We start from the raw sequence: 27512 nt of genomic DNA, 5'->3' as shown, positions 1-27512 counted from the left end.
ATTGCAAGAGATGCAGGCACAGTCAACAGGGGAGCGGCAGCAGAACAGATGGGGCAGGGATGGGGCCTCAGGGAAGGGATGGAGTGGGGATGGGGCCGGGGACAAGCGAAGGGTCAAGCACGCACCGAGTAGAGGGGAAGTTGGAGCCTATGCTGAGATGTATAAACAAAGAAATATCAAGGAGGATTAGAGAGATATTACTTCTGTATATGCCAATGGTGAGATCATTACTGGGATATTGTGCCCAGTTCTGGTGTCCATAATTTAAAAAAAAAGCGTGTTTGGAAAATTGGAGAGGTTTCAGAGAAGATCTGCAAGAATGATTCAAGGTTTGAAAAAATCTGCTTTTTACTAAGAGACTTGGAGCTCAATGCATTTACTTAGCAAAGAGAAGATTAATCATGATCTGTAACTACTAAGGAAAAAAATAACAGCTAGTAGAGGGCTCTTGATCCTAGCAAACAAATGTAGAACAAGATCCAATGTTTGGAAATTGAAGTTAAATTTATTTTTAATTGAAAATAAAATTCAGCTTTTACAGTCAGGGTAACTGACCTGGAACAGCTTCTGAATTGAACTGGTAAATTCATCATTATTTGGGGTCTTTAAATTGCAATTGGATTTCCTTCTAAAATATCTGCTCTTCTTAGTTCAACCATAAATTACTTGGTTGATAATGAGCTGCTTCTTACCAACTATGGATGAATAATTTCCCCCACAGCAGGAATTATTGGACAGAATTCTCTGGCTAGGTTTTATGCTGAAAGCCAGACCAATGGATGACTACTGTGGTTGCTGTTGGCCTTGAAATCTAATTAGGAAGAAACTTCTGTTGTTCCACAATTGTCCATTCAGGGTTCCTTGAACCTTCTTATGGAATATCTCGTATTGGCCACTCTCGGAGACAGGATAGCAGACTAAATGGTTCTCTCTGCTCTGGTCAAGTGTGGCAGTTCTTGTATAATTGTACAGCAGTCAATCTGTAATTGTATCATAAGTTGTCATGTGACATGAAAAGTCAGAAACTTCTCAGTTCCACATAGAAGCTGTGAAGCGAACATGAGGTTCTGAGACTAAAAATATTCTGTATTGTATTTTTTAAATGTGCCATTTTTTAAAATTAATGAAAGTTTTCAAATACTTAAACATATGTACATTGCATTTCAACAGGCTCTCACCATGTTTTTATTTCATGTTAAAGGCTTGTTTTAGGCCCTCCAGTGCCCGTGTTTCAGTTATTTTTCCCCAGTTTCTTGGGAGATCTGCTGGGTTAGCATTATAACTTTTAGCTAACTGGTGATTGAACTTCTGAAAAACAAACTTCCAGTAATCAGAAGCCTCAATGCTCGGATCTGGCTGAATGCGCCAGTCTGGGTAATAGACACGATAATCTTTGTAGGGATGAAGTTTCCCTTTTGTGTCTGAATTTTGGAATGAGTTCTCAGAAACCACTTCAGATGAGCATATATCATAAACAAGTTTTTGTGTATCAAGATACCTGTAACTGCATAATCCTTGTGGCCGATGCACAGATGCAAAATGCTCCTTGTGGTCACTGCCTCCTGCTTCACAGGGGACTTTACAGAATGGACACTGCTTCCCACAGCCAAACACTCGCTTAAAAATTTCATCCTGGGGTTTTAATGGCAGATTGGAGAGTTTGGTGTGAACATCCAAACCACCAAATTGGGATAAGATTTCTTGTTCCAGATCCAGAAGAAAGGTTTGAATATTAGCACAAAACTGGCCTGTTTTTGCTGTGTTTTTAAACTGTATCCCAAGTAAATTGTCCTTGGAAATGACTAGGTCCTGCTGCAGCGCTTCACAAAAGTTGTTTAAAAATGCCAAGACCGTGGTGTTTTTTTCATTTTTGGAGCCTTCCAGAACTTCCCTCACTTTCTTTACTATTGTAGAAAGAATATTTTTCTCCAACTCTCCCAAACACTTAGTCTCCCTATAATGATCCACCATACGTCTCTGAATCCAGGTTTTGACAAAATTGTCATAGTTTTTAATATATTTCACATAGTTATCAAAGTTCATCTCCTCCAGAAGCTTTTTCTGTACAGTGAACTGGAAGAAGGTCCGATTGCCATATTCTATGGACTCTGCCTTGTTGAGAATGTCATCTACTATCTCTATTCCTAGTCTTTTGTTGATATAAACTACCAAGGCAGGTTTGAGACATTGATCACAGAAATCCCTGGCCCTTGTTTGGTTCTCATCTTTTTCCAAATACAGGTCAGTAAAAGTGGAGAAATACTGAGGTTTCAGCTTCTCTAGACGACACTGAGGATCATTTTGTTTGATAAAATCTTTATGCATCTTCTGAAATCTCCAAGCTGCCTCCCCCAAAATATGAATTTTCAGGTCAACTTCAAAGCAAGCAGTAGTGCCAAGTTTTTTAACGTCCTCGTCTTGGAGTCTCTTGTTGATTATGTTCAGCAATTCTCTGCAATAGATTTCATCGTAGTCCACTCTGGAATTTACCTTTTCTTCAGTGTATCTTTTACCCTCATCTATTAAGGATTTAGCAAGTTCTTCTATGTGAACAGCTGTTTCACATTCCTCTATGAACAAGAGTTTTTTCATAGTTTTGATCCATGCTGAATCTAGATACTCCTTTTTCATTTTGAAATTCTTAATTCCATGAAACAACAAACTACCTGACTCCTGTAGCTTCTGCCTGACGGCACTCCCTCGATTTGCCAGGTCCTTTCTCAACTGGGACTCCATCTCTCGATAAATTTCACGTTTCTGTAAACTGCTGAACTTCAACTCTGACAGTGTTTCTCTCCACATGTTTTCAAATTCTAATTTCAGTTCCTCATGCTCTAGTTTATGTTTTTTGTTCCTACATTCATCCAAGACCCTGTCAACTTTCCCTTCAATTATCTGCATGTATGAGGTCTGGATGTTTTCTGCCATGAGCTGGCCTTTTCGAATTCGAATTGCTTCCTCGCACTTGTTCTCGGAGTAGCTCTCAAGTTCATTTCTGAGGCAGGTTGCACTCCTGATAAAATCTTCTCTGTACTTTTCTATCAGGTGCAGATTCGAAACTCCACTTTCAAAATAATCTTGTAAATTATCCAAAACTTTTTGTTTCTCATGCTGCAGTTTTTCCTGTGCCTCATTTTCCAGCATGGATAAGGCATCAGCCTGTAGTTTTTCTGATGTCTGATTCTGAATGACAGTTTCCTTTTCAGATACCCAGAGATATATCTCTTTGCGGAAATGCCATTCCCACTCAGAATACTTCATAGACAGCTGGTTATAGGCTTCAGCTACAAGGCTGTTTCTGAAACTGAAGATGAAGTTCTCGTGTTTGACAGCATTCCACAGGCTCTCCACCCATTTGACAAACTGGGGAATGTCCTTAGGGGCTCTATCACGTGACCGTTTCTTTATAAAATCAATCAGGTATTTCTTTAACTCACACACACTCTCACTGTATCCCATGTTCACTGGAGCCATGGGAGGGACTCCATGCCACAGCCCAGGGATGTACCAATTGTGTTTCTCTGCATCATAATCCATAATACATGAAAAATTCACTTTTTTACATTGCTTTTCCATCCGAGCTGCAGCTTTGGTCATTTCATTCAGCTGCTCCAAGAGATGTTTCCTGTCCCTCATGTTTTGGTCATGTGCAGACACATCACTGACATTCTGATGCACAAATTGGCAGTTGGGTTTTTGCCCAATTTCCTCCATTCTGAGAAAGGCATGGACCACAATTTGCAGAACGTCCTTCATTTCGGTGGCGTTCTCCATGGCCATGTTAATGATGGCTATGTCACTTAACCCAATCACCAGTGTGGCCAGCTCATTGTCATGTTGATAACTATCCTCCAGCAAGGCCAGTTCAGGGGCTTTCAAGCCTTCTGTGTCTATCACCAGGATGAAATCACAGCCCAGCTCCTGCTGAAAGTTCTCTGCCACTTTAATGAGCATCATGAAGGCTCCTCGTGTACATCGGCCATTGCTCACTGCCAACTGCAGGCCAAACATGGTGTTGAGGAGGGTGGATTTCCCAGTGCTCTGCACTCCCAGCACCGTTAGAACCAGCAATCTGGACCTTCCCCCCAGCTTGGCATGGAGCTCAGTCAGAACGTCTGTCACCCACTGCAGTGGGATGTTGGATGAATCTCCATCTAGCAGTTCCATAGGAAACCCTTCCAGCATCAGGTCAGCTGCTATGCCTGGGAGATAGATGAATTGTCTTTGGCATTCAGCCTTATCTGCTTCTTTAACCATTGAGCATTCAGCTTCATAAAACTGCCCCAGCTCACGCATGAAATGCTCAGTCCCTAAGGAAGTGGTAGATATTAATTTATCCAGCATGGCTAGTGCTTGTGGGTCATCTCCTGCCATTTTACTTTTCCCTTTATATCGATCCCGTAGTTTAAAAAGATTCTCTCGAGCAATGTGATCCAGGCTAAACTTCATCCATTTCAGAAAGTAATGTTTCTCTATTGAAGGCAATTGTCCTATTCCATTAATAAATTTAATCAATCCATCAGTAAGGTCACATTGATTCTGCTGTCTACGTAAATCCAACTGTTTCTCTCTCAGCTGACATTTATAGTCTTCGGTGGCAGTTTCCCCTTGCCTTCTCATTCTGCACAGTTCTTTTTCCACTTTAGCCAATTTTTCCCAGAGATCCCCCTGCAGTCTCAACATTTCCCTCTTGCACTTTGCCAAATCTTTTATTTCCACAGTGATTTCTCTAGCCCGCTTGCTTGCACTCTGACATTCCTTTCGGTCCTCATCTACCTGGATTCCTAGTTCACGTGCGGTCACAGCCATGGCTTCCAAATTCATTCTCTTGGGAGTTGAACTTGTTATACTTTTTATGGCAGATTTCAATTTTTGCACAAATCCTGCATTATTTGTGTTGCTGTCTTTCACCAGTAGCTGTGATTTGCTCAGATTCAGCACTGGAGCCAACTTATTAAGGAATTCTAATGTTTCCTTGGAATTTCCATTCTTGCAATTGAGGATGAAGTAGTATTTAGTGGCTGATCCCTGCAGAAATGATAACAGTGTGTATTGCCTCTCACTCATGCTCTCAGTAACTATGAACACTGCTGAGGAGACCACTGTTAAAAAACTGAACTGCAGCCAGTGCGACTCAATGTCTCCGCGCAGGTTTGTAACTGCGACGGGCTCTGGGAAAAGATCCAAATTCTCCCTCCCTCCAGGGAAATACCAGGAAATCTCGACCAGCCCATCTGCAATTTCCCGAGGGACATTCCCAGACTCCATGTCCCGATGGATGAAGAAATCGTGGTGCTGCTGGGAAGGACTGAGAACATCATTGAGGAGTTTGGACTTGGAGAAGCTGCAGCTCCCCAGCTGCACAAAGGAAATGGTTGGCATTGATGTGAGCACCAGGCTCTCTTCTCTGAACCCTCTGCTCTCTGCCAGGGAGTGCGGCCTCCACTTCCTCACAATGTCCCTCATGGCCCACAGCATTAGGGTGCACTTGGGGATGTCGAGGGCGGGTAGCAGCAGAGGGAGGGCAAACTGGCACATGGACATTCTGGACAGGATCTCCTGCTGCAGGAAACTGTCTGAGCAAAGCAGAACGGCACAGAGAACATCGAGGGGATGTAGAGATTCTCTGATGTCAGTGTCATTAAAACTAAAAACATCTTCACCGGCAATCTGTGCCTCCTCGCTGCTGCCTTCATCATCACATGCTCTGTGTCCAAGGCTTGTGTTTCTGGCTGTCCCATTCAGAGCCATGAGTTTCCTCAGGAAGTGCCACGGTAAATCCCCCAACATCTGAGGAGTCCAGTTTTCTGTACTTTCTGAGCCAATTTCCAGGACATCTTGCAGCCTGAGCTTCGTGCTTTGGTATTCCTGCAGGTTTAGCTTAGAAAGGAGTCCTTGAAAAGCTTTATTTTTCTCTGTAAAAAAAAAAATAGGGTTCTCATGGCTTTCTGAAGTTAGATATTCCCAGAGAGAACACCTTTTAGAGATGGAGTTAATGATGTAAAATCTTCATAATGTAAAAGAAAAATCCAATTTGTGGCTAGTAATTAGAGGCTAATGGACTTAAAGCTAATCCCCCTCTTCTATTTCTTTAACTAACCTTTACCGCAGGTGTTCTCAACCATTTTCTTTCTGAGGCCCCCCTCAACATGCTATTAAAACACCATGGCCCGCCTGTGCCACAATTACTGGTTTTCTGTGTATAAAAGCTGGGGCGGCATTAGGGAGTAGTAAGCAGGGCAGTTGCCTGGGGCCCCACACCATGGGAACCGCCACGAAGTTACATTGCTCAGGCTCCAGCTTCAGCCCTGGGTGGCAGGGCTCAGGGTTCTGGGCTTCAGCTTTCTTCCCTAGACCCCAGTGAGTCTAGTGCTGGTCCTGCTTGGAGGCCCCCCTGAAACCTGCTTAAGGCCCCCTAGGGGGTCCTGGACCCCCGGTTAGAACCACTGCTTTACAGCATATACTTTTCTTTCCTCTCTTCTCTCCAGCAGGCATATGAGGGAACAGTGGGGAAGGGGAGGAAGGAGAGTCTGGCAGTGCTCCCACCTTCTTTATAGCAGCAGTCTGTGGAGGGAGGTGCTGGTGGGGCTGGTTGCCCTCAGCCCTTATGGGTACATGTAGACTGGAGCTGGCAGGCTGTAATTTCAAGCTTGAGTAGACATAGGACACGCTAGCATTGTTCAATCTAGTATGATAAAAATATGAGTGTAGCCACTGTGGTGTGGTTTGTCGGATGCCTGAGTACAATCCCATCTGAGATCCTAGGCAGCTAGCCCACACCACCGCAGCTAGCGTCTACCTTTATCGTGCTCACTTGATCACAGCTAGCGTGGGTATGTCTGCCCAAGCTGGACATCACACTGTGAGCGCCAATGTAGTCAGCCCCGAAAAGAGCTCCTCTCTCCATTGAAAGTACAGCGCGTTGCTGAGGTCAGAACGTGCAGACTGGCTGCCTTTTCAATCCTCTTGGCACAGAATCAGACTAATCCTAGAATGTGAATGCAAAGCTCCATCCCCACCTCAGGAGCAGCATGCAGGGCCCAGATTGGAGGAAGACGAGATAGAGTGAAGGAGGAATTGTCTAAGGTGTCACTTTCCTGGTAGGGACCTGTGACAGGAAGCAGTAGTAGGCCCATGGCACAGTGAAGCGAGTGAGCAGTGAAAAGAGTGGTAGGGAGGCCTGTGACAGGGAGGTGGGGAGCAGGGCACCGGGATTTCTCAGTTCTTTATTTTTCCCAGGTGAGAGTAGGGAGTGAGGAAGCAGAGTGGTAACTGTCTGTTCATTTTCACTCGGAGCAGAGGAACACTGATAGGAGTTGCAGCATTAGGAACATAACATAAGAACAGCCATACTGGGTGAAACTAAAGGTCCATCTAGCCCAGTATCCTGTCTTCCAACAGTGGCCAGTGCCAGGTGCCCCAGAGTGAGTGAACCTAACAGGCAATGATCAAATGATCTCTCTCCTGCCATCCATCTCCATCCTCTGACAAACAGAGGCTAGGGACACCATTCCTTACCCATCTTGGCTAATAGCCATTAATGGACTTAACCTCCATGAATTTATTTAGTTCTCTTTTAAACGCTTTATAGTCCTAGCGTTCACAACCTCCTCAGGCAAGGAGTTCCACAAGTTGACTGTGCGCTGCGTGAAGAACTTCCTTGTATTTGTTTTAAACCTGCTGCCTATTAAACTTCCTTATATTTGTTTTAAACCTGAACTACTGAGAGGAGAGGAACATATTTATTGAAGGAGAGGAAAAGCCCCAAATTGATTAGTTGGTTAGTTGATTTTATTGGGACATCAATCCAATCAGGAAGTGAATGTGGGGGCAGGGGTGCAAGGAGAAGGGGTAAAATTGTAGAGAGATTCTCACATTGTTAACTGGGTTTTCTCTCAAGGCAAGTGGGTGACCAGTAAGGCCAGAAATTAACTTGATTATTATCTGTTTTTTTTAGAGAAGGTGTCACATGGAATAATATTTTATTGTTGGATTTTGATTTTTAGGTTGCTGGTCTTTGCACTCACTGTTACTTTTTGGTAGGTCTGAAACTTCAGAGTCAGGTTAAGATGCAATTAGTCAGAGGAGTGTCAGTGGGGAGCCTCAGCTCTGTAAGTATGCAGGGGATCTGTGGTCTGCAGTGGCAGAGAGTCCTTAATGGTATATCTCTGATGGCCACTCCAGCTACAGACAGTGGGGGGCTAAATGCACAAAAGGACGTAGACATTGTAACACTCAGCATTGCAACACAGAATTTTTAGGTGTCCTGCCGTCCACTGGACTCCTCCGCCCTGAGCTAGGTTCCCAGGCTCCCTTTATAATGCATGGGGAGAGTAGACACCTAGGAATGGGATTCACAGAAGCCAGCATGCTGAGCAGGGAGCCAAAATGAAATGCTGTTGAAAAGGGTGGGGCCTAAGCCCTGCCCCACAAAGGTAATTAGATACTTAACTCTGGACCAGAGAGAGACGCCTATATCTGCTCAGCTGTAAACCCTCCCCTGGAGTTAGGCCCCTAAATTAGGTCATCCCTTGAGAGCTGAGAGACCCCACCCCATTATAGCCAATAGTCTGCTGGACTGCTGGAGTGTAGGAGACCCAAGTTCAAGTCCCTGCTCCAAATCAGCCAGACTGGGTTTTTGAAAACAAGCCTCCCACATCACAGGCGACTGCCCTAACCGAAAGGCTATTGAGTAGTCTGGGACACACATATTCCATCCAACTCAAAAGATTACCGATCTGGTTGCCCTGGGCTGTCTTTTGTGCAAGACTTCAGGTGGCAGGCATGCTCTGAGAATGCTCCCAGATCAGGCTCCACAGGCTAGAAAGGTGGGGCAATGTCTAGCTGAGAATCCCCAGGCTTGGGGCTGCTGCTCCATCTGCAGCTCCTGCCAGGCCCCAGGGCACCCATTTTTTAAATTGTCCAGGGCCTCTGGGCATGGGCCCCATGGGCCCATGTGTTAATCTGCTACTGATCATGACTTGCAGCTAGGAGCCCCCGGCTGACGCGCTCCCAGCAGCACTGGAAAGATCAAATCCACCTCCGCTTCTGGGATCCTCCTCCAGCTGCTACAGTTCTGTGATACTTCACCGCAGCGAGTCTCAGGCCTTGTCTACATTACCAAGTTTTGTTACCAAAAACTGCCTTTTGGCAACAAAACAGTGAGAGCGTACACACTGCAATGGGACTTTTGTCAGGAAAACGCCTGGTTTCAGCAAGAAAAAACTTCCTTCCCCAAGAGAGATTTTTTTTTCTTTCCCCTCCCTTTATTGTTGACAAAGAGTCAGTGTAGACACTGCGGTTTGTTCTGCGGACAGAACTGGCTTCCGCCAGTATCCCACAATGCCTGTCCTGATGGCTGTGCTCAGTGTTTTGATCTCTGTTGCCCTGCGGGCATGCGCCTCTCCCCTTACAAAGCTCCAGGAAGTATCTGACAGCTGAGTGTGCTGCTCCCTTGGGGGAACAAAGAGGAAATCGTTGCAATGCTCCTGTTCTGCCGCACTAGGAACACAGGCAGCAGTCTGCCTGCTGCCACTGGGCGGCGGGGAGGGCAGGACTGGATTTATAATGGTCCCAAAGGTGCCATGGTGCCAGACCCAGGCACAGCAGGGGCCCCCTCGGCCGGGCACTCCACTTCTGCTACAACTCAGCAGCTGCAGTGCTGGCTCTCCTCTCCAGCCCTCTCCTCCCACAACGACCTGGACCCTGGGCTTCTCCCCCTGCCCGCTTCCACTCCCTCGCTCCTCCTATCAGATGGCAGGCTAAGGGCTCCTTTCGTCTCCACCCCACATGGGCCGGTGACGGATGGTCTGCCACCTCCGGCTCCCCTGGGCCCAGGAAGCCCGAAGCCAGGGACTGTCAACCAGCTGCCCCGAGTGGAGTGGAGCGGAGAGGATGGAGTCCCTGCTTGCCGCTCAGCTGCTCTGAAACAGAGGAAGGGTGAGGGGCTAGGACCAGGGAGAAGGTAGGGACTCACTCTATGTGGATAGGGGTGTGTGGGGGGGGTCCTGTTTACCTCCTCCCTAGCTCTGCTGTGCTTGCAGTTTACCCACGGCCTCTCTCTTGCTCCAGGGACCAACCCCAGCTCCCTCCCCACTGTGCTTTACCCCCTGGCCCCTGCCTTGCTCCAGCTGGGGACCAATCCTCCCCCCACCATGCCCTGCTGTGCCCTTGCCCCTTGCCCAGAGGCGGATTTACCATAAAACAAAGGGTGCCCTGGGACGGGACCCCCCAACGACAGGGGGCCCCAGGCCTGGGCAGCTGCAGGCGCAGAGGCTTGATTCTGCTGGCTCCTGGGCTCCTGCTTCAGGCTCTGCCCATCCCCAGTGGCAGTCGAGCTACCCCTCCCCGAGCACGCCATGTCCCTGCTCCTCCTCCAGCCTCCCAGCACTTCCCCTGCCACCAAACAGCTGTTTGCCAGCGCTCAGAATGCTCTGGGAAGGAGGAGGAGGAGCAGGGCTGCAGCGTGCTCGGGGGCAGGGATAGGGGCAGGGCAGAGGTGGAGCAGGGATGGGGAAGGGCCTTGGGAAAGGGGTGGAATCCGGGCAGGGTGGAGCAGAGGCAGGGCCCCCGCACTCACCCTACACATACCCCCCAGCTCCACAACCCCAGCCCCGACTTCTGCACCCCCTTCACACACACCCAGCCCCCTGCCCTTTCTGACTCCTGCACCCCCTCGCACACACACAGCCTTGACTCCTGCACCCCTGACACAGCCCCTGCCCTCCCTGACTCCTGTATCCCAGCCCCCTGCCCTCCCTGACTTCTGCACCCCCACACACAACCCCAGACCTGACTCCTGCACCTCCCCACATTCCCAGCCCCCACCCTGAGCACCAAACAGGAGCTGCCTTACGTAACCACTCCACACCCCAACTCCCTTCCCCAGCTCTGAGCCCCATCCCATATCCTAACTCCTGACTAGGCCCTGCACTCCAACCCCCAGCCTGCTCCTGCACCCTTACTCCCTTCCAGACCCTGCACCCCCAGCCCTGACCCCCCCCACATGCTAACTCCTAGCCAGACCCCGCACCCTAATGTTTTTTACATTTTTTTAATAAGCGCTCTTATCCAAATCACTTTACAATGGTTATCTAACTTTACAAACAGTATCTGGAAAGATCATTAAGTGATCTGCTGAGACCCTTAGCAATTTTCAAGTAGTCTGTGGAAAAAATAAGTTAGACTACAAAAAAATCAATGTACCTCAATTTATTTTCATTTTCTTCCTATTTCTTATAGGAGGACAATGCAGAACAAAAGAATGAACAACAGAGCTCTGTGTGTGTGTGTGGTGGAGGAGATAAGAGAGTGTTCTTTTTTCTTGGCTGGGTCCCTAGGGGGGGACCCAAAAATGAAGCTGAGCACAGGGCCCCACTAACTCTAAATCAGCCACTGTCCTGCCATATGAAAAAGCTATATAAGATGGGGAGTGACATCATAAGGGTTCTTCACTCCCCACCCAAGAAGAGTCCTGGAAACACCCAAGGAACAAAGACTGAACTAGGGGAAGTGCAGAACCCAGGCTAAAGGGATTTCTAGCCTGTGTATGAAACATCTGGGGGATTATAAGCTGTAAAGCAAGTGCAGCTTGCGCCTTAAGAATCTGCAGCCTGCTTGTATCATCTCTCAGGGTGAGAATCTGCTAATTCATATCCAGTATATTTAGTATAATAAGTTTAGTTTGTGTGTTTAGTTTATTTGCTAGGTAATCAGCTTTGATCTGTTTGCTATCCCTTATGATCACTTAAAAGCTATCTTTTGTGGTTAATAAACCTGTTTTTGCTTTATTTAAACCAGTAAGTTGGAGTGAAGTGTATGGGAATCTTAGCTCAGGGGAAAAAGGCTTTTGCATATTCCTCTCCACATTGAGGGAAGGGTAGAATTTTATCAGCGTACTCTGTACAGTTCCCTGTGCAGCACAGGACAGTAAAATTTTGGGTTTATACTCCCGAGGGGGTGCATGCCTAAGGTGATGGGAGTTGCCCTAACTGTAGCCTTTCTATACAGAGGCTGGTCAGAGAGCCTGAATGTAACTGCAGCTAGATGTGTCCCTACCTGTATGTATGCTGGGGAAAGTGCAGGTTGGAGGGCTTTGCAGCTGGTCACAGGAGTTCAGTGTGAGGTAGGGCTGCCAAGAGGATTCAGGGGGCCTGGGGCAAAGGAATTCCAGGGCCCCTTCCATAAAAAAAATTGCAATACTATACAATACAATATTCTTGTGGGGGCCCCTGCGGGGCCCGGGGACAAATTTCCCCACTTGCTCCCCCCCTCCACCCACGAGCAGCCCTGGGAAAAATAAACCTTCCGCACCTCAGCACAAACCCAGTTTTGAGAAAACTTCTTTACAAGGTATCACTGGTTCTCAGCATCAGCTAGTGCTAAAAGGCACTAAAGCTCATTAAAAGGGTTGAACAAATATGTTCCGTCAAAAGTTTTTTTGGATTGAAAACTAGCGGATTTTAAAAAGCAGAAAAAATCATGGGCAATGTCTGCTTTCCTTCAAAATTTGTTGTCTTTTTTTAATTGAAAAGCTGAAATTAGTCTGCCAAAACCTGAATATGGTTTGGGGTTTCAAAAGTGTGTGGGCAAATATTTGCTGCTTGCTGTGTTTGATTGCTTAAAGAAACAATAAAAAAAGTCTGCTTAAAAAAATCCAAAACTTTTCAACCACCTCAGCTTGTGACCAAATGTCTGAGCCCATCCAGTCAGATATTTTTCCAGGTTTCTGATACTCTGCTGGCTTCCTTAACTCGTATCTGTCTCCATAACTTTGGAATCATTTAGCTTAGAACATAAGAATGGCCATACTGGGTCAGACCAAAGATCCATCCAGCCCAGTATCCTGTCTACTGACAATGGTCAATGCCAGGTGCCCCAGAGGGATTGAATCTAACAGGTAATGATCAAGTGATCTCTCTCCTGCCATCATCTCCACCCTCTGATAAGCAGAGGCTAGGGTCACCATTCCTTACCCATCCTGGCTAATAGCCATTAATGAACTTAACCTCCATGCATTTATCTAATGGAAAAGCTAACAGCTTGGCTCTTCTGCAAGCCTCAAATTGCTGAATGAGCTTTAGGGTAGGGAAGGCTGTGCCTCCCAAACAGCCTGGTCCTGCCCCCTATCTGACCCCCACCACTTCCTGCCCCCCGACTGCCTGCCCCCCTCAGAATCCCCTAACCCATCCTGTTCCTTGTCCCCTCACCCTCCCTCAGAGACCCCCCCCAACCAGCACTCCAGGACCCCACCCCTGCTCCCTGTCCCCTGACTGCCCCGACCCCTATCCACCCCCTTCCCCCTGCTGAGTCCTGACAGACCCCCGGAATGCCCACAGTCCAACCTCCCCATTCCCTGTCCCCTGACCCCCCCCAACCTCTGCCCCCAGGACTCCCTGCTCCTTATCCAACCCCCCCAGCCCCGGCCTCTTACCCCTGGCTCCCCCCTTCACCTGGAGCCTCAGCTCACCGCATCCAGCAGCGCCCCTGAACAGCTGCAGCGTGGCTCTGGCAGGGCTTCCTGAGCTTCTCCCCTGCTCAGAGTCCGCGTGGTCAGGGGGTGGGGCTGCGAGATCCAGGCCGAGCGGAGGGAACTCCGTCCCCGCCAGAGCCACTGCTGCGGCACTGTTCAGGGGCGCTCCTGGATGCCATGAGGCTCCGGGAGAGGGGTGGAGGCGGAGTCGGGCTGGGGAGGGAGCCTCGGCCATTCTCGTGGGGGACCCTGCGAAGCCCGGGGCCTCGGGCAAATTGCCCCACTTGCTTCCCTCTCTGGGCAGCCCTGGTGTGAGAGGTCAGGGGGCTCAGTGGTACCCCAGTTCCAGGGGGCACCCTGGGAGGGGGAAGCCATCACACTGGGTTGGGCCAGCATTATCTGGTACAGAATTGTAGTAACATATTAAGGAGTAGATAGTACCTTCAGCATTTTCTTTTTCTGAGGACACAGTGCCTTCTAAATTCTTGGGTTCATTCTCCATACTTGAAGATCCTAGAAAGGAGACCACATTAAAACCTTCTTAGATCCTTAAAGACTTTTTTGATGTTCCTGTATTCCTGTATTTCCTTCAAAATTTGTTGTGTCTTTTTTTAATTGAAAAGCTGAAATTAGTATGCCAAAACCTGAATGTGGTTTGGGGTTTCAAAAGTGTGTGGGCAAATATTTGCTGCTTGCTGTGTTTGATTGCTTAAAGAAACAATAAAAAAATTCTGCTTAAAAAAAATCCAAAACTTTTCAACCACCTCAGCTTGTGACCAAATGTCACAATAATCTCCTTTCAAAATGATGAAGATGCCCCAGAAGCTTTCTTGATGGTAAAAATAAAGCCAATGAAAATTCAAACACTGTGCAGGAAATTCTAACCACAGTAAACAGGAAGTCAAAATGCGGTTTGTTGTTACATAATGTAGATTAAATGTTTTAATTCTGTACAGAGGTTCCAGAATTTTTCATTGGGTTTTCTTTCAAGAAAGATAGGTGATCTGTAAGGCCAGAAATTAACTTGATTTCTACCTTTTTCTTTTGTGAAGGTGTCACAAGGTATTACATTTTAATTGTGGAGTTTGATTTTTAAATTTTGATCTTTGCACTCAAAGTTAGTTTTTATTAGGCCTGGTAAGTTAAGTGCAGTTAAAAGAAAGTCTCGGATCTGTGACCATGCAAGGGATTTACATTCATGGCCAACTCAGACATAGGATCCTTAATTGAATCTCTCTGAAGGCTGTTCCAAACATGAGCAGACTATATATGGAGGGAGTGACTAGAGACCTGAGCACTCTGCAGCAGATATTACAGTTCTGTGTAATATCCCTAGCGAGTCTTACTCACTGCACTCCCTGAACCAGTCTCACTAATCAGAGGTGGAAGGCTTCAGTCAGATGAGTCTGTAGATGGCCCAGGAAGTGCTTGTACCTGCCCTGAGAATAGCCATATGGAGAGCTCTACCAAGGGACAGAGTATGGGGGAAAGCAAGCTACTCATGTCTTATTTCCACAGCCCATCCTCTCATCCTGCCCCTTTTCCCCATCCATTGGTGAATGCTGCTGCTCCCTTTTCCCTACACCATTCCTCTGGTGGCTCACCTTCTGTCCCCTCCTCCACTTCTTCTCTGGTGTCTCCTTTAGAGCCCTGAGAAATATCTCAGAGGAACAGGATTAAATTTAAGGAAAGAAAAGTTTAGGCGTGATATCCAGAAAAACATCCTGAAAGTGAGCCCTACGAGGCCGTGGAATATCTTCCCAGGGGGAAGGTTGGGAGCCCCATCACCTGGGTCATAGAAAATTAGGACTGGATAAACACTTGGCGGACAGGCAGTACGCAAACATCCTAGGCTTTTGCAAGTCTCCCTGCCAGAAAAATAGTTCTGTAATAACTACTGGAAATTAGCTATAGCAACTGCACTGAGGTTCGGGAAAACTGGGTGTTTCCCATGGGGTTGAGACAGGGTTGACTCTAATATGGCTGCCAAAACTGCACTGCAGCTCTGGATCATCCACACCTTCCTGCCTCACTGTTTCAAACCTGCTGTGGCTCTGTCCTCCTTTTACCCATCTTTTTACCTGTGTTTTGCTAGTTAGATACCAGCATGTCCTGATGGGGGTGGGGTCAAGACTGCTGAGACAGCTGTTCCTTTTCTAAGCGAGAATGGGGAGATCTGCATGCAGAGAGTCCCTTCCTTCAGCAATCCATCTCACCTCTGTCTCTGTAAATTTCGGCTATGAATGATGGAATTTCCCCACCCATTAAGCCCCACCCTCATTTTTTAGGATTGCCAACATTGTATTAAAATCAAAGGGAATGTGAAAAATCAAAGGCTCCTGTGAAAGTTAATGCGGTGTCAGGCTGTGTTCATTTTGGGGGTGGTCTTACTGCTGGTTGTCAAGGGTGGAGGAGCTGCAATTCCCAACCCCACTTCCTTGGGATTCAGAGATTATATTGCCAAGGTGGCTCGCCCCATAATGTACCCATAAAGGAAATGGAAACCTATGTCACAGAGTCTGCTCTGCACCCAGATCCTGGAGAAGCATTCCCACGCCCAGACCAAACCCCTCCTGATAATTCAGGATTTGTCCCACAGATTTGTATTTTAAGTTTTAAAATCTTTTTAAATAGCTAATAGTACTTACTCTTTTATTGTTCGAAGCTAAAGTGATCACAGCTCCTAAAGAGGTATCTGTTCAGCTGGGTTTGCCTTGTGCTGTAAAAATAAAGAGTCAATAGGAATCTGAAAGTAAAACTATTTCAGGGAGGTTGGGTCACAACCTTTCCTTTGCAGTTATCAGACACCACACAGCTGCAGAGTATTAGCAAACAATACCTGCATCCTAACTGGAACTTGGGCTGATGCCCAGCACCATGGGTGTGCCCAGCTTATGGTGCAAATTATTTGAGTTCAGTTTCATGGCACAACCAGAGTCCAGTACAGTGTCAGGCTGTCTTTCATCTCAAAGCAGTACAGGGAGATGGCTGCAGCTGCTTCCTGCTTTGCTACCATTCAGTCTGTCCTACCAGACAGCCAGGTAATCCTTACTTAGCTGCTTCCCCTGTGACTGCCCTCCTGCTGTCAGAGTGGGGTGGAGGGCTCCCATTCCTGTGATGATTCCCAAAGTTGGGTGGATGAGACCAAAATCAGGGACATGGCATGCTCGTTTATGGGGCTAGGGCTGCTATCAAGGGGTCAGCCTCCCTCCTTGTCAGGACTCGTGGGTTCTATTTCCAGTTCTGGGAGGGAAGTAATACCTAGTGACTACAGCAGGAGGAAATAGGAGTTAGAACTCCTAGTTCTATTCCTGACTTGTGGAAAGGAGTGGGGTCTAGTGATCAGAGCAGAGTGGCTGAGAGTTCGGCCTAGTGGGTCCCATTCCCAGCGTTGAGAGGAAATTTAGAACAGTGGTGGAGAATGAAAGTCATGATCCCTGGGTTCTATTTTTGGCTCCAGGAGGGGAGTGGGGTCTAGTTGTTAGCCAATGGATCTCAGATTCCTTGGTCCTAATCCTGGTTCTGCCACTGACTTGTTTAACTGTGGGCACCACTGACATTGTTCTCTCACTTTTTATTTTTGTCCCTCCAAGATGATTTCTGGGAATCACAGTTGCTGGTGGAGATCAGGGAAAGTCCCTGGCACTGATTAAGGGCAGGGTTACACTACAAACACTACCTGGGCTCAGATGGTACCTGCGCCACTGTACTGCCTCTGAAGAAGATGCTTTAAGCTGATGGGAGAGAGCTCTTCTGTCTGCTTAGTCACCCCACCTCTGCGAGAGGTGGTAGCTATGTTGTTGGGAGAAGCTCTCCTGCCGACATAACGTTGTCTACATGGGAGTGGGGCATTAAAGTTGGTATAACTATGTTGCTCAGGGGTGTGGATTTTTCACGCCCCTGAGGGACGTAGTTTATACAGAAGCAAGTGTAGTGTAGAGCTGGCCCAAGACTGTAATGAAACGAAGGCAATTCAATTGTTGTAAATGAGGAAAGGGTCCTTCCCTGTCCTGACTCCTTTCCTCTCTCCCTCTCTCTCCCCTCCCCCGTCTCTCAGAAGCAATGTGTATATGTGGGTGGGGGCCATGCAGGGTCATGTGCCCTCCCAGATTTGCTGCTTGGCTTGTACCGAGCATGCTCACAAAGACTGAGCATGCTCAAAAACATCTGCTGAAGCCACCGCCCTCACTCTGCCCCTCCGCTATTGGCAAGTACGGTCATCTCTGGGGGCAGTGTTGGATTCTACCCAGGCCAGAACATTCCTTCCAGAGTCAAGATTCCAACCTGGTCAATCTCTCGTGACAGACCTCAAAATTCACCCAGTCACACAGTCCCAAAGCTGTGTGAGGCTCCTGGGCTTCATGAACATATCTAATACAACACACGCGGCTGCACCTCAGGCCCCTGCAGATGTGGCTGGCCTCCATTTATTCACAGCGTCCCCATCTTCTGAGCACTGTGCTCATGATACCCTCACAGATAATGACTTCATTGGATTGGTGGTGAACTCACTCAGTGTTTGTGGGGTTGTTCCCTTCAGCCAGCATCAACCTTAAATGATGTTGGTGTAGGATGTGTCTGCTCTGGGATTGGGAGCTCTGGCGGGGCCCCCTTTGAACTCAAAATCTGTAGCTCTCGAGGTAGGCAAAGAAGGCCATCAGAAAATGTAGTCAGTTTTGTTTCCTGCAAGGCCATAGTCTGAGTTCTATTACAGACAAGTTTTTAAAGTGCTTGGACACAAATGCTAGAAGCCTAAATAATAAGATGGGTAACTAGAGTGCCTAGTGTTTAAAGAAGGATATTGATATAATAGGTATCACAAAAACCTGGTGAAGTGGGGACAATCACTGGGACTGTCATAAACAGATAGTAGGAGTTAATAGAACAAAAGTACTTTATATCTCTTTTGACTGTAAAGGGTTAACAAGTTCAGTAAGTCTGGCTGTTACCTGACCAGAGGACCAATCAGGGGACAGGATACTTTCAAATCTTGAGGGAGGGAAGTTTTTGTGTGTGCCGTCAGTGTTTGGTTGTTGTTCACTCTGGGAGCTCAGAGGGACCAGACATGCAACCAGGTTTCTCTCCAATCTCTCTGATACAGGTTCTTATAAGTTTAAAATAGTGAGTACTGGATAGATAAGGTGAGCTAAGCTTATGTTTGTTTTCTTTATTTGCAAATGTGTATGTGGTTGGAAGGAGTTCAAATGTGTATTTGGTTGGAGGAGTTCAAATTGGTATTTTCCTGAAAAGATTTTAATTTGTACTTGTATACTTAGGCTGGGAGGGTATTTCCAGTGTCTATAGCTGAAAGACCCTGTACCTATTCCGTCTTAAATTTACAAAGATAATTTTTACTGTTTTTCCTTCTTTTATTAAAAGCTTTTCTTCTTTAAGAACTTGATTGTTTTTTTATTCTGGTGAGACCCCAAAGGACTGGGTCTGGATCCACCAGGGAATTGGTGAGGAGAAAGGAGAGAAGGAGGAGAGAGAGGTTATTTTCTCTCTGTGTTAGGATTACTTTCTCTCTCAGGGAGAGTCTGGGCGGGGGAGAGAGAAGGAGGGGGGAAGGTGGATTTTCCTCTCTGTTTCAAGATTCAAGGAGTTTGAATCACAGTGATCTTCCAGGGTAACCCAGGGAGGGGAAGTCTGCGAGAGACAACAGTGAGGGAAAGTGTTTACTTTCCTTGTGTTAAGATCCAGAGGGACTGGGTCTTGGGGGTCCCTGGGCAAGGTTTTGGGGGGACCAGAGTGTACCAGGCACTGGAATTCCTGGTTGGTGGCAGCACTACAAGTGCTAAGCTGGTAGTTGAGCTTAGAGGAATTCAGGCTGGTACCCCATCTTTTGGATACTAAAGTTCAGAGTGGGGAATTATAGCATGACAGGGACACAATCATTCTGGGGTACAAAATATATCGGAAGGACAGAACAGGTCCTGTATGGGGTAGGTGACACTATATGTGAAAGAAAATGGAGAATCAAATGAAGTAAAAATCTTAAATGAATCCACATGTTCCATAGAATTTCTATAGATAGGAATTTCATGCTCTAATAAGAATGTAACAGTAGGGATCTATTATAGACCTCCTGACCAGGACAGTTATAGAGACAATGAAATGCTAAGGGAGATTAGAGAAGCTATCAAAATAAAGAACTCAATAATAGTGGGAGATTTCCATTATCCCCATATTGACTGGGTACATGTCACCTCAGGACGAAATGCAGAGACAAAATTTCTTGATACCTTAAACGACTGCTTCTTGGAGCAGCTGGTACAGGAACCCACAAGGGGAGAGGCAACTCTAGATTGAATCCTTAGTGGAGCGCAGGATCTGGTCCAAGAGGTAACTATAACAGGACCGCTTGGAAATAATGACCATAATATAATAACATTTAACATTCCTGTGGTGGGAGGAACACCTCAACAGCCCAGCATTGTGGCATTTAATTTCAGAGAGGGGAACTATATAAAAATGAGGAGGTTAATTAAAAAGAAATTAAAAGGTACAGTGACTAGAGTGAAATCCCTGCAAGCTGCATGGACACTTTTCAAAGACACCATAATAGAGGCCCAACTTAAATGTATACCCCAAATTAAAAAAACACAATAAAAGAACTAAAAAAGAGCCACCATGGCTTAACAACCATATAAAAGTAGCAGTGAGAGATAAAAAGGCATCTTTTAAAAAGGGGAAGTCAAATCCCAGTGAGGTAAATAGAAAGGGGCATAAATACTGCCTAAGTAAGTGTAAAAATGGAATAAGAAAAGCCAAAAAGGAGTTTGAAGAACAGCTAGCCAAAAACTCAAAAGGTAATAACAAAACATTTTTTAAGTACATCAGAAGCAGGAAGCCTGCTAAAGAACCAGTGGTCCCCCTGGACAATCAAGATACAAAAGGAGGACTTAAAGACAATAAAGTCATCGTGGAGTAACTAAATGACTTCTTTGATTCAATCTTCATGGTTGAGGATGTTAGGGAGATTCCCAAACCTGAGCTGTCCTTTGTAGGTGACAAATCTGAGGAATTGTCACAGTTTGAAGTGTCACTAGAGGAGGTTTTGGAATTAATTGATAAACTTAACAGTAACAAGTCACCGGAACCCAATGGCATTCACCCAAGAGTTCTGAAAGAATTCCTGGGTGAAACTGCAGAACTATTAACTATGGTTTGTAACCTGTCCTTTAAATCAGCCTCTGTAGATGACTGGATGATAGCTAATGTAACGCTAATATTTAAACAGGGCTCTTAGAGGTGATCCTGGCAATTACAGACCAGTAAATCTAATGTCAATACCGGGCAAATTAGTTGAAACAATAGTAAAGAATAAAATTGTCAGACACATAGAAGAACATAAATTGCTAGGCAAAAGTCAACATGGTTCCTGTAAAGGAAAATCGTGTCTTACTAATCTATTAGAGTTCTTTGAAGGGGTCAACAAACATGGACAAGGGGGGTCCAGTGGATAAGTGTACTTAGATTTCCAGAAAGCCTTTGACAAGGTCCCTCACCAAAGGCTCTAACGTAAATGAAATTGTCATGGGATAAAAGGGAAGGTCCTTTCATGGATTTAGAACTGGTTAAATGACAGGGAACAAAGAGTAGGAATTCATGGTAAATTCTCAGAATGGAGAGGGGTAACTAGTGGTGTTCCTCAAGGGATGTACATAATCACTATATGTTTATTTCTTTACCATATAATGAAAATGCAAAATGTCTTTATTCTAAATGGCTGCTACAACTTCTGTGCTCTAACTGGCTCCTGCACCGGGAATTTTCAAGCAATTTGACAGTGCTGAGGATGCCGTCTCAGCTTTTGTCTCCATTTAAGTGAAGCAGAAAAGATCTATGAAAGAAAATGGAACAAAAATATGAAAGAACAAAGAAACTGTGCCTCTGAAACACCAGTATCACCTGGACAGCTGGTTTAGTGAATTGTGGGACATCCTTGTACACAAAAACCTCACTGAGATGAAGCAAAGAAACAACCACCAATATTTTACTCCCTGGCTTTCTTTTATTCAGCATGTAACATATACAATCAGTTAAACCAATCAATTTATTAATTATGCTCATTTTGTATGTACTTGTCTGGGTGTTGCATATATTCACATTTTAAACAGTGAGACAATTTCATGGAGCGCTGAGCTCTCACTGGGGAGTGGAGACCCAATGGGGCACAAGTTGTAGCTGCTGTGGTGGGAGAGGCAGGGCCAGCGCTGGAGTCACTGGAGCAACCCCCAGGTGAAGCAGCTAAACCCCAACCCAAAGAATGGATTTTCCACAGTTACAGGGGAAATTAGATTGAAATATGTAGGGATAGAAATCCCCAAGAACGGCATTTATGGCTCAAAATCTCTGCAGTGACGCCAACCCATGACACTCCCTCTCTGTGTCCCTTCTCGACAGTGGGGCTGTGAGTGTGGCTGGGTTGGGCAGTGGGTCCTTCTATTGTCCCACAGGGGAACCTCTTCTTTTCATTGCCACATGCCATGCAGTTGCCGTACTCTATCCGTAAGCACAGCTGTTTAGTGGATTTGCCCATGTCCGCGTCACCGGTTTTCAATTGTTCCTTTCCACATGGAATCATAGGACTGGAGGGACCTCGAGAGATCATCTAATCCAGGGGTTCTCCACCTTTTTCTTGCTGAGGCCCTGTTCAACATCCTATAAAAACAACAGGGCCTGGTGGTGGGGAACGCGAGGCTCCAGGCCGGGGAGACACACTTGGGCATGGGCATAGTTTTACTTCTATTTTTTTTTTTGCGGGGGAGGCCTAGCGGGGCTCAATCCAGCTCCACACAGTAGAGTCCAGGGAGGGTGTGCCGCCTCCACCCCCTGACTCACTCAGGAGGGCACCCAGCCTGTCTGGGCTCTGGGGGGATGCAACCAAAACATATAACTCAAAGGGGGGACTCAGTTCAAAAAGTTTGAAAACCACTCAGGGTGTGGGCGGGGGGGGGGTAGCTAGGGGCTGTGACCGGGTGGGGAGTAGCCCAGGGTGCAGGGAGGGGATAGCTAAGGACTGTATGAAGGCAGGGGCGCTTCCAGTGCAACTCCCAGCTTCAGAGGGCGAGGTATTGGGGTTCCCGGCTTTAGCCTCCCCGCTGCTCCTGGCATAGGGGGAGGTTTGCTGGTATAGGACAAGAAGCGATAGGGTGATCAGACATCCCAATAAAATCGGGACTGTCCTGGTATTTAGGCATTTGTCCCGCATCCCGACCGATGTTTGGTCGGGATACAATTTGTCCCAATATTTTGCACTCCTGTTTGTTTGTTTGTTTGTTTGTTTTTCTCCACCAGCGGGACTCCCCCCCCCTCCATGTGTCCTGATATTTTCTTCATCCCCCCTGGTCACACCGTCTGAAGTCACTGGACAACTGCCACTGAGTTTAGCACCTTTGGATCAGGCTCTTATGCCATCGTTAAGCCAGTGAAATCTAGGAAGTTTTTCCAGATTTCTAGGCGTGCTGGTAAGCACAGGCTTTGGCTCAGTGACTCCACTTCCACACTTCTATGGAATATGCCAATAGCTGCTGAAATAAACGTCAGATTCGGAACAGGGATAACAGGGTTATAGTTACAGATCCTCATAAGTCAGAGATAAAGATGTGTTTGGAAGACATAAAGAGACTCATAGATCCCTAGATTTTTTAAAGTGACCTAAACATGCTGAAAGGACCAGTACCTTTATCTAATTGAACTTCCTTCATAACACAGGCACAAGACTCTCACCCAGTAATTGTCCGTTGAGTCCATGAATTCTATTGAAGTGATAGCATATGATTTAGGAAGATATATTGCCTTGTTATTAAGACATTACATGATGAAACATCCTCCACAGTAATAGGTAACTTGTTCAAATAATTAATTACTCTCACGAAGAAAAATGTGTACCTCATATCTTGACTAAGTTTATTTAGCTTTCAACCACTGATTCTTATGCCTTTGTCTGCAGAATTAAAGATTTTTACCCTATTGGAAATCTTTGCCCCACACAGGCATGTATACAGCATGTTTAAGTCATTTCTTGAATTTCCCTTGGATAAACTAACTAATAAAAATAAGATGTATCAGAACTCATTATTTTCAGGGCCAGATCCTCATTTGCTGTCATTCCTGTAGCTCCATTGACTTCAAGTGACTTCAAGAAAACTATACAACAACCTAGGGTCTGGAACTCAGTTCCTAAAACAAAAGCCAATATTTGATGTGCTAAAGAAGAATTTCAGCTGTCAGCAGTAGAGCTGTGCAGAGGACAGTGATTGCCCAGGGGATGTTATGAAGGCCAAAAGTATAATTGGGTTCAAAAAAGAACTAGTTAAGTTCCCAGAGGATTGGTCCATCAATAGCAATTAGGCAAGATGGTCAGGGACACATGCCCATGCTATGGGTATCCCTAAACTTCTGACTGCCAGAAGCTGGGAGTGGATGACAGGGGGTGGGTCACTTCATAATTGCCCTGTTCTGTTCATTCTCTCTGAAACATCTGGCACTGGCCATTGTGGAAGACAGGGCACTGGGGTAGATGGACCATTGGTCTGACCCAGTATGACCAGTCTTATGTTCTTATGCGATGGGCTGGGTGATGCTTTCTGCTAAGATGGCTGATGCTGATAGCTGGGTGTGGCTTTGTTTGTTGCCCCCTTCCTCTGCCTGCACAGTTCTCAGCTCTAGGATACCACTGCTTCTGTAGGCCATGCAGCTGGATCCGCAGCCTTTAGCATTGCTTTTCCCCTTGCCCTGGGTCTGAGTTGTGTTGGGGGCAGGAGAGTGAAATGAAAACGCCTCTGTGTTTGGGTGAGGGCAGAAAAGGGGATGGCAGCAGCCAGTGGCAGGAGGGAGCAAATTGCATGAAAAAAAATAGAGAAAAGTTTGACTGAGTGTCACGTGTCTGAAAGGCAGCGGGCCTAGGGATTAGGCTGTGATCCCTCAGACTTTTTCAATCTCTCCATTCCTGAGGGAGCTCTGCTGGGTCAAATGTAAAAAATCAAAGGATCCTAGAAGGAGCCTGGCATGTGGTTGAAACTTGCCTGTAGTTCAATATTATTATTACTTTAACAGTAACGACTGGAGGTGCAAACTGAGACCAGAGCCCCATTGTGCTGAACACACACCCACACCACAGTGACTCACTAACTCTCTGAGGACATGTCTTGACTGCAATGTAATCCTTGGGCTAGTAGAACTCGTGTTAGCGGACCCTGGGTTTGATAACCTGGGGTTTGAGAATCTACACTCATTTGTAACCCCAGGTTAGGGATTGCTGCACCCTGGGTCCCAAACTGCGGCTCCAGCATCTACATGGCATTACGTGGACCCCATTTCAACCACCCACATCCCAGAGCTCCTAGCATGCTCCCAAAATGTGACCACTTTAGCTGTTTGTTCATGGTGTAGTGTGGGGTCACTTGACCATCCAGAGGACAAAGAAACTCAGTCTTTTGGATACTTTTGGCTGACTCCCAGAGCAGGAGTCTAGTGGGCCTGCATCTACACTACAAACCAGTAAAGGGTTAGTGCAATTTGTGTGTAGATGGAAGGGGACTTAACTTGAGCATGAGTTCGAACCCTGGGCTTACATTGCAGTGTAGACATACTGTGAGGTGACTGGTGCTTTGGAAATTCACTGTTGCAATTCACCATGCCCAAAAGATTCAGCAATGGCCAGTGATTTTGGTAGCCTCTGTTTATGGGTGCCCAGCTTCAGTCCCCTCAGTCCTGATTTCCAGAAACTCCACCACTCCAGCTGAAGTCAACGAGAACTGTAAGTACCCAGCACTTAAGAAAATAAGGCTCAAGGTCTTTTACATTGAGATCCCAATAACAGTGGCATTCACAATCAACAACTATCCTTGAAAATGTGTCTGTATATGTTTGGTCACCTAAACTACCTGCTCTTTAATTGTGTGGCTCCTAAACTCATAAAGAGTTGTGTGGGAGACTTGGTGTGAGTACTGAAGAAATATTATATCTGACTGAGCATTCATGACATTCTCTCTTTCAACAAACATAGCTTTGAATATTGTATCATGCACACAAATGTCTCCCAACAAAACAGATGAGTTGGGCTGTGGATCTGATTGAAGCAAAATCACAAAATTTAATTGAATAAATATCTGTCAATGTTTTTGGACATTGAAATCAGACCTGGTTATTCCTCATGAATCTATTGTTGCAGTGTGAACTTTCCTCTTTTATTCAGTAATTCTAAACAATATTTAAATCACCCTCTTATATCTTACACTGAAAAACCAATTTTAAAGTATTTTATTATAGGCACAGGGGAGCAAATCATCATTTAATAACTGACATGGCCTTTTTATGCACATAAGGCCTCTATTCAGGAACATATCTCTCTTCAAAGCAGCACTTAAATACATGTTTAACTTTCAATATGTGCTTAAGCCCCATTGAAATCAAAGGGAGAGATACTTAAACATGTGCCTAAGGACTTTCTGAATCAGAGCCAATGGGCAGGTCTACGCTACGGGGACAGGTCGATCTAAGCTTCACAATTTGAGTTACGTTAGTTGCATATCCCCTTACTCATCTTGTTCTGGTGGAGTACTGGAGTCAATGCCAGAGTGATAGTCTGTTGATCCAGTGGGTCTTCACTAGACCTGCTAAATTGTCCCCCGGTGGATTTATCACCGCAGCATTGATCTACCCTGTAGTGGAGACAAGCTCTATGTGTGCAGAGAAGTCATTGAAGGATTTGGTTGTCCTATTCTGACACCCTTTGGGGAAAAATGGGCCCTCAATTTTGTCTCTATTGCTCTCCTCAGGGAGTCCTTCACATCCTTGTTCCTCAAGCTGTAGATGAGGGGGTTCAGCATGGGGATCACCACTGTGTAGAACACGGAGGCCATTTTGTCTGTGTCCAACGAGTAGCTGGCGCTGGGTCGGAAATACATGAAGAGAATTGTCCCATGGAACATGGAGACAGCCATCAGGTGGGAGGTGCAGGTGTAGAAGGCTTTGCGCCTGCCCTCGGTGGAGCGGATCTGCAGCACAGTCACAATAACGAAGATGTATGAGATGAGGATGGTCACAATGCTGATCACCTCAATCAGACTGCCAAAGAGGAAAACAAGCAGCTGATTGACAGAGGTGCCAGAAGAGGAGAGCTTTAGAAGTGGGTTGACATCACAGAAAAAATGATTCAGGATATTGGAGTTGCAATAGGATAATCTTAACAAACCGCTCGTGTGTATCACGGAGTTCAGGAAGGCCCATAGATATGAACCAGCCACCAGCAGCAGGCAATGCTTTGGCGACATGATGACCATATACAGCAGTGGGTTACAGATGGCTACATAACGGTCATATGCCATTACTGCCAGCAGAAGGCACTCAGAGATGGCAAACAATATGAAGCTAAAATATTGAATGATGCAAGCTGTATAGGAAATAGCTTTCCTCTCGGCTAAGAAGCTCATCAGCATCTTGGGAGTGATGACTGTGGAGTAACAGACATCCACGAGAGACAAATTCTGGAGAAAGAAGTACATGGGGGTGTGAAGTTGGGGGTCGATCCTGATTAAAACAGTCATCCCCAGATTCCACACCAGGGTGATAACATAGATCACTAGGAACCCCACAAAGAGGGGGACCTGCAGCTCTGGATGATCTGTCACACCTGTGAGAATGAACTCGGTCACTGCCGTACAATTTCCTCCAGCCATTCATTCAGCCTTGGGTGCTAGCTGCGGGATCAACCATAAAGAAAGGCTTTAGTTCTTATGCACATGGTGTATGCTAATATAAAGCACTGTGGTCATATGCGTAAAGACCCTTTGAGTCATGGAATGGAACCTGGAACAACTGATGGGAAAACCCAGAACTCTTTCACTTCTTCTAAGGGAGAAAAAAATCCTTTCTCTCTAGGAAAGTGCATTACGCTGCCATTTAATCTGATTTACACATTTTAACCCTAATTCCGCTGATATTTTAATTTCACTTCTTAGTGTAGCCCCACAGACTCAGTGGAATGCCTCACATGAATAACATTAAGGAATATGTTCAATTTTGTGGGACTGGT

At 46.1% G+C, this 27512-nt stretch overlaps 3 protein-coding genes across 7 annotated transcripts; 1 reads left to right on the top strand and 2 right to left on the bottom strand.

The window, feature by feature from the left end:
* Positions 1–483: 483 nt before the first annotated feature.
* LOC115651090 (up-regulator of cell proliferation-like) lies at positions 484–16270 on the bottom strand. 5 transcript variants are annotated; one of them, XM_030561972.1, is made up of 4 exons: positions 16120–16270; positions 15076–15121; positions 13913–13984; positions 484–5915 (listed from the first exon to the last, which is right to left on the bottom strand). In XM_030561972.1, exons 3-4 carry the CDS (start codon positions 13971–13973, stop codon positions 1186–1188), a joined length of 4791 nt encoding a protein of 1596 aa, XP_030417832.1. In that variant the 5' UTR covers positions 13974–13984; positions 15076–15121; positions 16120–16270; the 3' UTR covers positions 484–1185. The 5 variants fall into 5 exon arrangements, with proteins under 5 accessions (XP_030417832.1, XP_030417831.1, XP_030417833.1 ...); XM_030561971.1 differs by lacking the exon at positions 15076–15121; XM_030561973.1 differs by lacking the exons at positions 13913–13984; positions 15076–15121 and having other exon boundaries at positions 16120–16269.
* Positions 9211–11556, top strand: LOC115651092. The gene is made up of 2 exons (XM_030561975.1): positions 9211–9964; positions 11242–11556. The coding sequence occupies exons 1-2, from the start codon at positions 9483–9485 to the stop codon at positions 11378–11380; spliced, it is 621 nt and encodes a 206-aa protein (XP_030417835.1). The 5' UTR covers positions 9211–9482; the 3' UTR covers positions 11381–11556.
* On the bottom strand, positions 15599–27156 carry LOC115651312 (olfactory receptor-like protein COR4). The gene is made up of 3 exons (XM_030562246.1): positions 26248–27156; positions 20404–20425; positions 15599–15627 (listed from the first exon to the last, which is right to left on the bottom strand). Exons 1-3 carry the CDS (start codon positions 27154–27156, stop codon positions 15599–15601), a joined length of 960 nt encoding a protein of 319 aa, XP_030418106.1.
* Positions 27157–27512: the final 356 nt, after the last annotated feature.

The sequence above is a fragment of the Gopherus evgoodei genome, chromosome 4 (assembly GCF_007399415.2).
Source record: "Gopherus evgoodei ecotype Sinaloan lineage chromosome 4, rGopEvg1_v1.p, whole genome shotgun sequence".
In the NCBI taxonomy this organism is placed as follows: domain Eukaryota; kingdom Metazoa; phylum Chordata; order Testudines; family Testudinidae; genus Gopherus; species Gopherus evgoodei.
Note: the sequence above shows the minus strand (reverse complement) of the source record. Positions and strands in the feature narration are given on the sequence as shown.